The sequence below is a fragment of the Oryzias melastigma genome, linkage group LG16 (assembly GCF_002922805.2).
Source record: "Oryzias melastigma strain HK-1 linkage group LG16, ASM292280v2, whole genome shotgun sequence".
NCBI lineage: Eukaryota > Metazoa > Chordata > Actinopteri > Beloniformes > Adrianichthyidae > Oryzias > Oryzias melastigma.
The window spans coordinates 18777904-18791802 of NC_050527.1; the positions used below are offsets into that span (position 1 = coordinate 18777904).

At 41.0% G+C, this 13899-nt stretch overlaps 1 protein-coding gene across 1 annotated transcript; it reads right to left on the bottom strand.

Moving 5' to 3' along the window:
- Positions 1-297: 297 nt before the first annotated feature.
- zgc:114181 (uncharacterized protein LOC619255 homolog) lies at positions 298-8455 on the bottom strand. Its single transcript, XM_024281200.2, has 12 exons — positions 8421-8455; positions 8111-8221; positions 6508-6651; positions 5081-5243; positions 4275-4363; positions 3919-4116; positions 3750-3834; positions 3222-3382; positions 2865-3029; positions 2634-2775; positions 1926-2073; positions 298-639 (listed from the first exon to the last, which is right to left on the bottom strand). The coding sequence occupies exons 2-12, from the start codon at positions 8219-8221 to the stop codon at positions 561-563; spliced, it is 1485 nt and encodes a 494-aa protein (XP_024136968.1). The 5' UTR covers positions 8421-8455; the 3' UTR covers positions 298-560.
- Between the last annotated feature and the right edge of the window lie 5444 nt (positions 8456-13899).

Sequence of the window (13899 nt, forward strand, 5' to 3'; positions counted from 1 at the left end):
TCCGGTATCGCGTCCCGAGGGACCCTTGATTTTATGAACAGACAGCAAGTCAAAAAAACGACCCGTTGGGGACACCCAAACGTCAAAAGTGACACACAGGGGGCCTCAAGCAAAGGTCAGTATGTGAGGACTTGTGTATGAGAATGTGTTGTTTAAACCAAGACTTTAAAGGTGCCTTGAATTAAATATCTCCTCACTGTTTCTGCTGCACTGACCTGTGGTCCAAACTGGCGATCTTCTCCTACAATCCATTCTTGTAAAGCTGACATTTTCTACCAAAGAAAAAATACAGTGAGGCAAATTTTGTGTTTTTTTTTATTTTTATTTTATGATGCTGAAGTATGAACTGCATGTTTAGTAGTGAAGAGTTTGAAGAAAGCAACCATAATGTGATTAAAAGTTCAATCTAGTGATGAAAAAAGTATCAGAAAGAAAGATTGATGCAACACAGTGAAACCGAAATGCTGCACACTGAAGAAACCGGGCCAGAGCACCGACAGCTGTCGGTATTTCCTGGAGGTGAAGATCCATAGAAGACACATCTGCGCTTTTCACAGCATTCACACAACAGCCCTCTCAATCTGGGAGAGTTCATTCAAAAATGCAATGAATAGTTTGGTTCCCTCAATATAGTTGTACCTGAAGGAAAAGAGAAAATGTCTTTTAGTTTTTAAAATCTCAAGAAAAAGCGATCAACAAAACAAAAACATGTTTGCTTTAAAACACAGCAGATAAATGGATGTAATGCAGCAACAAACAGAAGCCTGTACCTCTTTAAAGACAAGACAAAGCACAAACAAAATGTACACAATACGACAGAAAATTCATAATGTTTTTTTTTCTTTTCTCAAAGCTGTTCTGAAGTTAATGTTTGTGAACTATATGTACTCATTTTCCAATACTTCCTCACATTAGAATATAGTTTGCTTGGACACAGCTACGCTATGCAGACAAGACACTCTGACACCCTCTCTGCAGAGCAGGGGTGTCAACACAAGGGGCCAAAATCCAAAACACACGTCAGGTCGCGGGCCGAACAGGATAAACATTTATTGAACGCTATAAAATTAGAAAACTTTTTAACATAATTATGAACTAGATATATAACATTACCTGCAATAATGCTAGTGTGAATGATGTAAGCTGAATTTTGCCTCTGAAGATGCTAAAATATTAGCTAAATGCCAGACTACCCTAAAAAAGAAAAAAAAAGCTTAGGTTTGCCAAAACAGCTAGAATTTTGCTCACAAAACAGCAAAAATTTCCAAATACCCTAAAAAATTGGAAAAAAGCTTAAAGTCGCCAAAACAGCAAGCGTGTAAATATTAGCTAAACTACAGCCTAAAAATACGTAAAAAGAAATGCTTAAATTAGCCAAAACAGCTAACATGTAGCTGAAAACATAGTTAAAATTCAAAATTGCCTAAAAAACCTTAAAAAAGCCCAAATTAGCCAAAACAGCTATCATGTAGCTGAAATATCAGTTAAACTCCAAAATGGCCCAAAAGATTTTAGTAAATGTCAAAATAGTCCAAAGCTAGCAGAATTTTTAAAACTTTAAAACCATAACTTTTTAACATGAATATGAATAATAAAAAGACAGGAATATTATTCCAGAATAAATCAACTTAAACCTTAAATAACTTTCAATATTTTAATCTGCATAAAAATATATTTTGTAAAAAAGATACAAGTTAGAAATAAGCACAACATAACATCGGGTCATTAATAACAATAAAATAAAATGATCTGGAGGGCCGGATACAGCCCCCGGGCCTTGACTTGACCCTTGCTTTAGAGCATACTAATATGATTCTGAAAAATAATCTAATGCAGACCTCCCTCTGGTGTTTTTTTTAAGTTGCTGTGTCAACATCTGTAAAAATAAGACGACAGAAAGAAAACAAAAGTCAGAAAGGTCAAACCTGCTGATTTTCTCATTCTGAGAGTGTAGTCCATCATCAAAGCCCCCAATGGGCATCATAATGATGCTTTTTCCTGTCACGTCCTGGAAGGTTCTGGAAATCGGGATTGTCCCACCCTCACGGATAAGATCAGGGTCGACACTGAAAACTGAAGAATTATGAAAATGTTTGTATAATTAGTTGGTTTACATGTACTGTGATCATTGTCCACCTGTAAAAACTCAGTTAAAACCCTTTGACACCCCAGGTGTCGTCGGTGACACTTAAACACAAAATCTTTAACATACTGTAATTTTTCAACTGTCAACACAATAATTCCAGCAGATTCTGTAACCTTTTTCTAACTTTAACTGGGTTTTCAGAGAGAAATAATCCACGATTTGTTTAATATAATCCATAGGAATTTGGGAAAGCAGCTGAGCTTCTGCATTCTGAGTGCAGGCAGGATAACTGACATTTGATCTAAGAGGGGAAAACCACTACAACCAGGTAGGACATTTCTACAGTAAATATTGTACAGATTTCTGTTACAATTGGTTAGGTTGCCTTTTATTATTTACGTAAAATTGCACCAGACAGCGATGTGTGACGTCACAAGAAAAAGGGTCTCTAGAAACAACTCCTCCTGAAGAAGCTGTTTCCTCTGTACTGTGATTATCATTTTATGCACAGCCACCTGCAGAAGGCTTTAACCTGTTTGTCTCATACCTCGTTTGACAGCTGCTTTCCCGGCCTCATAAAGAGGATGCTGAATATCAGCCAGCCACGGTTTGGCCCCAATCACCATTGAAACTGTCAAGGTATTGGGGCTATGTCTTTTGGCAAACACTGAATGAAGGTGCTCTGAAACCTAAAGCATGGAGAAGAAGATGATGAAAGTAAAGAATCTAAAGCAATACACTCAAAAATATCTACACATGGAAATTACATTTCTACTACCTTCTTCTCAACCACAGCAGGGTCCATGTTGGGAACTTGTCTTATGGAGAACTTGGCACAAACTTTAGAGGGGATGACAGTTTTAGTACCAGGGTCAGAGAAAGCCCCCTCAATCCCGTGGATGGAGACGGTGGGGTAGCGCCATTTGTGTGCCAACAAGTCCACCTTTTGAACAGGAAGTAAAGGAAACAAAGGCACTATTAGAATTACTCAATATGCTAAAGTGCAAATGGACAGAATTGGACTGAATTTGGAGAAAAATAAACATTCTAAAACAGGGTAGCATTGTAATGAAATGAGCTATTAATAACCAGAACTCAAGAAAAGGAATGAAAACATGATAGATCTAACTCATACCTTGTTGTTGTACATGAGCTTGCTGACGCCGATCTTGTTCTTGTAGTCGTCCACATCAAACTCGATGTCCTGGTACATTCTCCACTCGTCGTCAGAGAGAGGAGCCACAGCCTCCCGTATCCCAGGAACCAGAATCTTCCCGCTGGGGCTGATGAGAGTGTCTAGATGAAGGGTCACGAGTCCCAGAGCATCAGACACAAGCATGCTGAAAATGAATACCTTTAAAAACAGCGTGAGCAAGCTTTCATGACGGACCTTTAACACCAGACCTCCAGTGTTTATGTTCTGTGATATACTGTAATTTTTTAATTGTTAACATAATCAACCAGGACTATGGAGTCCACTGCATCCAGGCCATTCAAAACATCAACTCTACAGTAGAGAGGGTGTTTGCAGACAGATGCAATGCTTGTCTTTTATTACATGCTTAACAAGGTTTAGTACAGATTTGTTATGCTCTGTTAATAAGAAATGCATTGAGAAAAGGGACATTGTTTTTATGACATTTTGGTGAAGTGCTGGACTCACCAAGAATGCCAATAAGGTCAATCATGGGTTCAATCACGGTCCCTCCATAAACCCCAGAATGCAGGTCCTGTTTAGGCCCACGAACCTACAAACATGCCAAAGCAAGCATTCCCTTCCAACGTCTTCACACAGTTTCAGTGGCAGATCTCTCTGGACCAATCAAACATACCTCTGCCAAGAAGTAGCAGTTGCCTCTAGTCCCATATGTGATGGCAGGTCGTCTACTCAGCCAGCCACAGTCCGAGACCACGATGTAATCTACATCTGAGAAGAAAGAGTCTTTCTGGGCCAGGATCATGGCCTCCAGCCCATTTGAGCCGGTCTCCTCCATGCCCTCGATGACAAACTTCACATTAACTGGCAGCTCCTGGTCAACAGGAAGAACCCCATTAGAATAATAAGTTGCTATGATGGAGAATCACCTTATTGGAAACAAGACCCATCTTTCTGAAATTTATTTCAGCCACTTTACTGAAGGAATGTGTGCACTGCTGTTCCTCTTCCTCAAGACTTCCTCAGACTCACCAAACTCAGTTTCTGGTAAGCCTCCACAGCGTGCATCCAGGCTAAAACAGGGGCCTTGTTGTCTGAGGCTCCTCGTCCGTACAGATTTCCTGCAAATACAAATGCAATAAATCCTGCTCAAACGATCTCCAGGGATCTAGTTTATTTATGCTCCAGGTTATGGTGGGCAAAGAAAGAGATGGGCAACATGGATGTGATAGTAATAGAACAAATTATGTTCTTCAGCCAACATCAGAAGAATATAAACATATTTGTTTTCCACTTTAATCACTTTACTTCACTTTGCTTTCCCTTTAATCTAATTGGTGCTGGAACCAACCAACAGAATCTTGATCGGTTCCTGTTGAAGTATTTAAAGTCCCGCTCTTATCTTCTGACCTTTTTCAAAGCTTTCTCAGTGTTTTTAAAATCATGATGATGCAGTCAGTGTTTAGCCAAAATCTAAAAACCTGTGTCGTTTTCTGGGATATAGCTTCTGCAGAGCAGCAGGAGTTCATCAGAAATTCCCCTCTGAGTTGTGGGCTGGACTGTTAAGGTGGAGCAACCCTGACTCAGGTTTGGGTTGATAAAATCACTTAATCAATTTGAATTAATTAAAACTTAATAGATCAATAACCGATTCATAAAAATATGGATTAATTTAGCAGAGAAAGCTAAAGTCCAGGAGCTTAATGGTAACGTTTAATAAAATTTCCCATAGGACGGATAATGCTAACGCTCAGTCAATGTAAAAATACATTGCTGACGAACATCTTTACAAAATGAGTCAAAGGTTCCCTCTCTGCTCTGGATGGGAGGATGCTCACCGTTGATTTCTGTCAGGTTAAAGGGATCTGTTGCCCAGCCGTCCTCTAGCTTTGCTGGCTGGACGTCCACGTGACCGTAGACACACAGCGTGTGCTTCGTAGGATCAGTGCCAAACTGAGCTGTCACCACTTTAGGCAAGGCCAACCTCTGCTTGTCAGGGAGCTGCAGACAGACAGAAGGGTTTGAGGTCCAAACAGTCACACATTCCAATTGTGATTCTTTCTCCTGGAGTCCAGGACATCAACAGTTCTCATTAACAAACACAAGCACCAAATATCATTACAAGCATTTTATAGATCGCCTGTTTGTTTGCTGGACTGTGTGTGTCTTTAGACTGACACATTCAGTTGTGAGTTGTTTGAAAGCTAAGTAATCTAGAGACACAGTAAATGTTATCTGCTCTGTTCATCAAATGTGTGTTTGATGTTCACAAATCAAAGAACTTTCAAATGAGTTACAACACGAAGAGAAGAAGACAGAAAAAATACATTCAGAACTTTTGTGTGTATGTTTGTAATTCTGGATTTGTAACTCATACAAACATTTTGTGTGTAAATGTGTGTTCTTGCAATTGTGTATTGATGTGTACACTCGAATATCAAAAACATACAAATACACAACTTGAAATTAAAGCAGCTTAAAACTAATTCAAAATGGTTTCTACAGACACAAATCTTGTATCAGTACCCAACAATCCCCTGACACACACACAAAACCACATTTATGCACAGATCAGAGGTACAAGTGCATGATGGGTTGAGAGACTCTTCTGTCTTTCCATTCAGATTTGAATGAAATGATGCGTTCAAATACTGCTAAAATGCTGGGTCATCAGAGTTTTGTCTGCTGCTTTGAACTTAGATTGTTGATAATAAGCTCAAATAACTAGGATAAAAAAGTCTAAAGGCTGTTTTAACCCTTTAACACTGGAGGTGTTCATTTTCTTTGATTAACCGTAACTTTTCAACCGTTAACACGATCATTCCAGCACATTCTGAAGGAGAAAAGCGGCGTGAGCAGTTGTGATTGAGGACCAGAGCTCCAGGAAGAGTCCTGTGCTGGAGACATGTCGGGCGCTTTTTTTTTAATCTTGAGGGGGAATAACTGTTTAACAAAGAGGAAAAAATGTTAACTATCCATGTTCCAGTACCAAGTCTGGGAAAAACTGAAGCCAAACCACTAGTGTGAATCATGATTGAATTTTTGTGGTGAAGAGAGCAGCAAATAAGAAAAACAAAGCCTTAGATGTTTATGCTCTTTTTTCAAATTGCTATTTTTTTGCCCGCCCCTAAATGACCAGCTTTTCTTTAAAAAAGATCAAATCCTTTTAATACAGTGATGAATATCAGCCACAATCAGCCACAATCAACCACAATCTCTTTAAATTATGAGACTGAAAACGCATCAGATTCATTTCATTCCTGACCTCTTGCTCTCCAATGTCCACTGACTCTACGCTCCCTCCCATCTGCTGCAGCTTCTGAGCCACCATCTCCATCATACGGTGAAGCTCAGACCTCCGTAGAACGTTGCTGGAGTCGCTTTCCACCGCAACCCAGTCCCTGAGAGCCTGAAACAGACAGAGAACCCAACCGTCAGGAAAGCATCACCTGAAGAAGAAGCATGGGGGCTTGTTCTCATCTGCTATCATCCATCAGGCCGTACTGGACATCCTGATGGATGAACATGAAGCCCCATCGCCAGTGACGCCTATACACAAAATCTTTAACATAGTGTAACTTTTCAACCGTTAACACAATCAATTCCAATAGATTCTGAAGGGGAAAAGCTCAACGAGCTGCTTTTCCCCTTCAGAATCTATTGGAATTAGATTGATCGTGTAAACAATTACAGTAAATCGAAGAACATAAACACTGGAGCTCCGTATTTTGAACCCAAATGACCAAAAACACTTCCTGTTCTGGTAAGATGCCTCAGAGGTTCTCAAAAAGTACACTAGAAGTGTTTCTCTTTGACCAGGGGTCTGCAACCTGAGGCCCCGGAGCCACATGCGGCTCTTTGACCCCTCCGCAGTGGCTCTCCGGCTAAAGAAAAATAAAATAACAGTAATTTTTAAAAGTAAGGGTTGCTAACTTAGCATTGATTTAATTTGTTTTAGTTGAGTTTATAAGTTTATGGCTAAGGTGAACCTAGACGATAAACTGCAATGGATTTTATGCTGACATCATCAGGCCTTGTTTGCTGTGCGTTTCCTTCAAAATACACAAATTGGAAATACTAAGCAAAACTTTGGTAAAAAGTCTGATTGCTGAGTTTATTTTTATGACTTTAAAGTACATTTTATCCTATACTGCATAACAATGGTTTGTAGTTATTCAGAGGGGAGTGGCTAAAATATATAGATTTGTCATATACCTTTGCTACTGGATCATTAAACAATCATATTTCATATTTATGCTCCAGTTAACAGCAGTAGTAAGCAGGAAAAAGGATGAACGTATAACAAGAGAAAGCATAATTTTTGTCTTAGGTTTCTTAAGGAATAGATTTTCTTAGCTTGAATGTTCCTGTTTGGGACAGGAAGTCTTTTATTTTGAAAGAAAGTCATATGAGCTTCTGTCAAAAGTAAAAAATGACTTCAAACTTTGAGAAAATTCCAGTTTTTCTTAATATTTTTGTAATTATTTGTGCCCCCAAATAAATAGAATTCATATTTATTATAAAAAAAACCAATGTAATGATGCAAAGAAGTCTTGTGGGTCCTTCTAGGTTTTGATCAGTACCAAACAGGCCCAGATGGCTCTTTTGCTGGCAAAGGCTGCAGACCCAGGCCTTTGACTATCATCCCCTAAAACGGCACAGAAATGTTGCGTTGGTGATGAATGTGTAAAACAGATTTTATAAGTTCTCACTAAAAGTCAGACCATCAATTGTAAAGAAATGACAGTTTAATCAGTATTAGAAAGAGTCCTTTTTTCTTGATAACTACTGCTGGCGTTTGGGCTTTTCAGCAGTGTTTTACAGAAGTTTAAAGACATTTCTTTGTAAGCTGAACTGCTCATCAGTACCTCCACATAGTCTTCTTGGTGCTCATCGATGTACTGGGCCAGCTGATTGTACTGGAAAGCGTGGACAGTTGAGAGGACCAACAGGATGGAATGGAGAGCTCCAATATTCATCTTGGAAAACAAAAGACAGTGATTGAAGAACTTACACGTCCTGATTTACAAATTCCGAAATCTAACCACAGTAGGACATAGAAAAGACTAACTTATCTCTGACTACATTTTTGCTGTAAAATGTGGCATATTTTGCACAGACTAAAGGTATTGGTAATCCTAGTATTGTCTGCAACAAAAATGAAATCTGTCGTCTTACCTTGTCTTTGCTGAAGCCGACTGTGATGTTGTCCACAGTCGGGCACACTGGAAAATTTATAGGGCTTTTCTAAATCACGTGTCCTCTTACCCCCCAGGGTCACATGACCAAAAGTTTCCTGACACACTGCCAGGACAACTAAATGTACACTTTTCTTGCTGACATAAATGAGAATAACACTAATCTGCTCAGCATGCTGGAAGAATGTGGAGGGTTGAGAGGTCAGAGGAAAACAGCAGCATTCAAAACTCATTTATCGTCTTATCAGATCTCCAGGAAACCCAATTAGTTGTGGAGAAGCAGAGAGCTTGCTATTACTCCTCATGAGGCAGGTGTCCCATTGCATTTGAAGAGGCCACATCATTCCATTTATACAGACATTTAGTGCTATCTTTAAACACACTTTCCATTGTGTGATAAACTGATTTTTTTACAGATGAGGAAAAAAGCTATTGGACCAGAGCCAACCTTTTTTCTTGGCCCAGGCTGTTTCTTACTTGAGTTAACCCTTTAACACCTGAGGCATTGCTGGTGACGCTTAAACATAAAATCTTTAACATATTGTAACTTTTCAACTGTTAACGCGATTCCAGTAGATTCTGAAGGAGAAAAGCGGCTCATCAAGGCGCTTTTCTCCTTCAGAATCTACTGGAATTGTCGTGTTAAAAATTAAGAAATTGTAGTAAATCAAAGAACATAAACACAGTGATTGGTCCAAGTCGGTTCGAGTTAACGTTTCAACCACTGTCACCACTCAGGTAGGAGCCCCTGAAAGCAGCTCAGGAGAATCTTTCAATCAAACGTTGGACGCATAGACTGTAGAAACAAAGAACAGCTCAACCCCTCCCCTCTAGTGTTCCAAACAGGAAGTACCTGCTGGCTCAAAGAAAATCCTATCAACTTCTATTGAGAAATAAACAGCTGTTTCTCAGTCATTCTGTTGGTCAGAATAATCATTCTGCCTCTGAAACATCTTCTTTCTTTTTTTTTAAATATATGTTTTTTTCATTGCAAGTTAATTAAGTTATAAACTGACCAATCAGATTCCTCAGTAAAAGCATGTGGTGCCTGCTGGCCCCGATTTGAATGCTTGATTGACAGCTTCTACCAAGTGGAAGGGGTGTGGACTTCAAACAAACTTACTCATGATTGAGACACCAGTTCCTCTAAAAATGTGACTCAGACCGACTCGGACCAATCGCTGTCGGCGGGTTTCATAATGTCAGGAGGCAATGGTGACGGATTTGGCCTGATTTTGCGATAGCAGAGGCATCACATTTTCTACAGATAAAAAAATTTAAAAAGCTACAGTATCACTACTGCTTCATTTTCGATCAAAAAAACTCTACCAACAACATAAGGTGTAACACTTTGTAATTTTTTATCAAAAAAATTCTGCCAATAACTGTTCACACACATTTGGGTATCAGGCTAGCATAGGGGGCTGATCTGTCTGTCTGTCTGTCTCCAATGCTTCTAACTGTATTTTTTAACTATATTTTTTGTATTTGGCAATACAAAAATACAAATACAAAAATTAGAGGTGTACGGGTGGGAGGTAGGGAGTACAAACAGTTTTTAAATGCTGATGACATGCTAGCTGTGCTAACAGACCCAGAATCTTCTGTGCCGGCATTGCTTACATGTGTTGATACATATTGTAAGATGTCAGGTCACGAGATAAATTGGTACAATTCAGAAGCCATGCCTCTTTCAGCTTCTTGTCATTCTAGACATCATTGGTTACATCATTACATCAATTTTAAGTGGTCATCATCTGGAATGAAATAGTTAGGAATACTTCTGAATCCAAATCTGGAAGAGATTATAATGTCCAATATGGAGCTCCTACTTCTGAGAATTAAAACTAATCTAGACAAGTGGGAGAAATTGAGACTTGTACTATGGGGTAAAATGAACGTGATTAAAATGATAGTTTCCCCTCAGTTCAATTATGTTTCCATGATGTTACCTGTCAAAATAAAATACCTCAACACATATTCAGCCAATTTGAAAAAAATATAAAGATTTTTTTATGGGACAAGAAGAGACTCGGAGTGAACATGAAGAGGATGTGGGCCTCAAGAGATCATGGAGGGATGGCTCTTCCAAATGTTAAACTGTATAATCTGGCTTTTGACATGGCCAGGCTGGTCAAACACTGGAAAGGGGGGATTTGGATCCCAGCTGGGTCAGAACTGAGCAGGAGCTGTTGTGAAGTCTTTTACACCTGTGACGGTTCTTCCTCAGGGGGCTACCAGAACCAATCAGGACATCCGGGACAACCCTGTGTTCACATACTCAAAATATGTTTGTCAAGAGGTGGATAAGATATGTGGGGTATCTCATCTTAGACAATCATATGCTTCTGTGGGGAACAACTCTGCTGTAAGAATTGGGAAAAAAACTGTCAACTGGGAAAAGTGGAGCAGCAAAGGAATACACCAAATTAGAGATCTGTACACGAACGAAGTATACTCTGAAGTATGGTCTGGACGCGAGGGGTAACTTTTGGAAATACTTACAACAGAGGGACTGTATAACTAAGGGCTGGTTTTCTGGAGACACAAACTGGGGTGGAGCTTCGTGAAATGAAGAGTGGGACACACAGGGCAACTGTATTTTATAAAATGTTCAATAAAAGACTGGCTTAAGAGAGGGATTTGAGCTGTGCTATCAATAAAACAACTGGAACAAATTACTTTACATTCTAGTAAAAATATAAAAGAAACAAAGGGAAAATTCACTCAATATAAACTAATACATAGGTGGTATTACAGCCCCTCTAAACTACGCAGAATGAGACTTATGGCAAATAGTCTGTGCTGGAAGGGTCGTATAGACACAGGGACCCTCATGCACGCTCTTTAGGAGTGTAACGTGGTCTCCTCATTTTGGAAGACAGTACTGGACTGCATAGGGCAGTGGATCAGCAGTGTCATGTCACCAAGACTGTGTCTCTTAGAGACCAGTCTGAGCTTTCTGGAGTATCAAAACGTGACTTGGTGGTTATAAAAGGAGGAGTGATTACCGCTGCCCGGGTGATTCTCAGTGTGTGGAAAGACATTCCCCCCCAGACTTCAACACATGGAAGGAAAACATCCTCAAAGAGGCATCATATGAGAACTTAAGAAGACATGGAGAGTTTTCAGGAATCTTGTGGGCACGTTTTTGAGTGTCATATCCGAATAAGAGGTGTTTGGTGATGTCTTGTTTATTAGAAGTTCTGACTTAATTATCCTTGTTTTTCTGCAATCCTACTATTATGAGGTATAGGCATCATTTGTTAAACATTAGACTCAGAAATGACAGAAGGAAGAATGTAAACTGGAATGCTGTCTGTTCACTGTTTTATAGTTAAAAAAATAATAATTAAATTAAAACTGTGATTAGACTAAAACTGCGTGACTATGATTTGTGTTGGAGATGCAACAGGAGCAAAGGCACACTCCTGCACATGTCATACAACTGTCACTGGAACCAAAATTTATAGAAGAACGTCATAGGATTCATCAATAAAATATTAAATATAACATTTGTAATGAACCCTGCACTTTGTGTATTAGGAATAGCAGTGAGAGAACAAAGATTAGCATCTCAGCAAACACTGGTGTAGGCTGGCATTCTCCACAGGGTGTAAAATTATACTTAGACATTGGAAAACTATCAATACAACACCTTTTAGAGAATGGTGGGGAGAAATGTCAAGCATAGCACATTTTGAGCAGTCTATATTTAAAATGAACAATAAAGTGAAAATATTTCAGAAGACGTGGGGTCCTTTTATGAAGGAGATGCTCATAGACAAGAATAAGCAGAATGAAGAGTCGAGATGAAAATGTTTTGGAGATATAAGGAATGGACATGTTGAAAACTTGAAGGAGAGCTATTGTGATAAAATATATCGAACGTGGTGGATGAGGGGTTGAACAGAGCGGAGGAACTTAACAACTTCTTCAACCGGTTCAGCAACCATCAATCTGCCTGTCCCCCACCCCCGCAGGTTCCCTCCTACGTTCCTGACCACCTGTGCTCAGTTTCGCCCTCTCCTCCCCATTCTCCCTCCCCTTCACCTGCCACCAGCCATCACCCTCCTACCATCACTGCAGACCAGGTGAGCGGACAGCTGAGGGGGCTCCACTCCAGGAAGGCAGCGGGTCCTGACCGGGTGTGCCCGCGGCTACTGAAGGCCTGTGCTGCTGAGCTGGGAGAACCCCTCCAGCAGGTGTTTAACTGGAGCCTGCGGCTGGGGAAGGTTCCATCACGCTGGAAAACATCCTGCATTGTTCCTGTGCCCAAGAAGAGTCGCCCCAGTGAGCTGAACGACTACAGGCTGGTCGCCCTCACCTCACACGTCATGAAGACGCTGGAGCGGCTGGTCTTGCAGCAGCTGCAACCACAGGAACAGAAGGACAGGGACCCTCTCCAGTTCGCCTACCAACCAAAGCTGGGGGTAGAGGACGCTGTCCTCTATCTTTTACAATGATCCCTGTCCTACCTGGATGTGAGGGGTTGTGTGGTGAGGATGCTGTTTTTTGACTTCTCCTGCGAGTTTAACACTATCCAACCCCTCCTGCTCCAGCAGAAGCTCCTATCTCAGGCTGTTGACCCCCACCTGGTGAACTGGATTACGGATTATCTGACCAACAGGCCACAGTTCGTCAGGATGGGGAGGTCCAGTTCTCCCATGCTGATCAGCAGCACGGGCGCCCCGCAGGGCACTGTGCTCTCACCTCTCCTCTTCACCCTCTACACCCATGACTTTCAGTACAATTCCAGTACATGCCACATACAAAAGTTTTCAGATGACACTGTTATTGTTGCATGTATCAAGGGGGGTGAGGAGGGAGAATACAGAGGCCTGGTGCAGGACTTTGTGGAGTGGACAGAGAGGAACTGCCTCCATCTTAACATCACAAAGACTAAGGAGATGGTGCTGGACTTCCGCCGGGCACCTACTGCCACGGATCTCCAGCCCATTGACATCAGAGGAGAGGTGGTGGAGGTGGTGGACTCATACAAGTACCTTGGAGTGGTTTTAGACAACAAACTGAACTGGTCGGCTAACATGAACAGTGTTTACAAGAAAGGGCAGAGCAGGATGTACTTTTTAAGGAGACTCGCCTCTTTTAACGTCTGTTCTGAACTCCTTTTAACCTTCTGTCAGTCTATTGTTTTTAGTGTCCTCTTTTATGCTGTGGTGTGCTGGGGGGGAAGCGCCAACAAGAAGGACACAAAGAAATTGGATGGCCTGATCAGAAAGGCAGGTCGTGTTGTGGGGCTGGGTCTGGACACGGTGGAGTCGGTGCTGGAGCGAAGGACGGAGCTGAAGCTGAAAAACATCCTGATGAACACCAGTCACCCTCTGCACTCTGTGTTCTCTGCTCAGCGGAGCTTCCTCTGCAGCAGCAGCCGCCTCCGCTCTCTGTCCAGCTCCACTGAGAGACTCAGGAGGTCCTTTGTGCCCAGTGCAATAAGA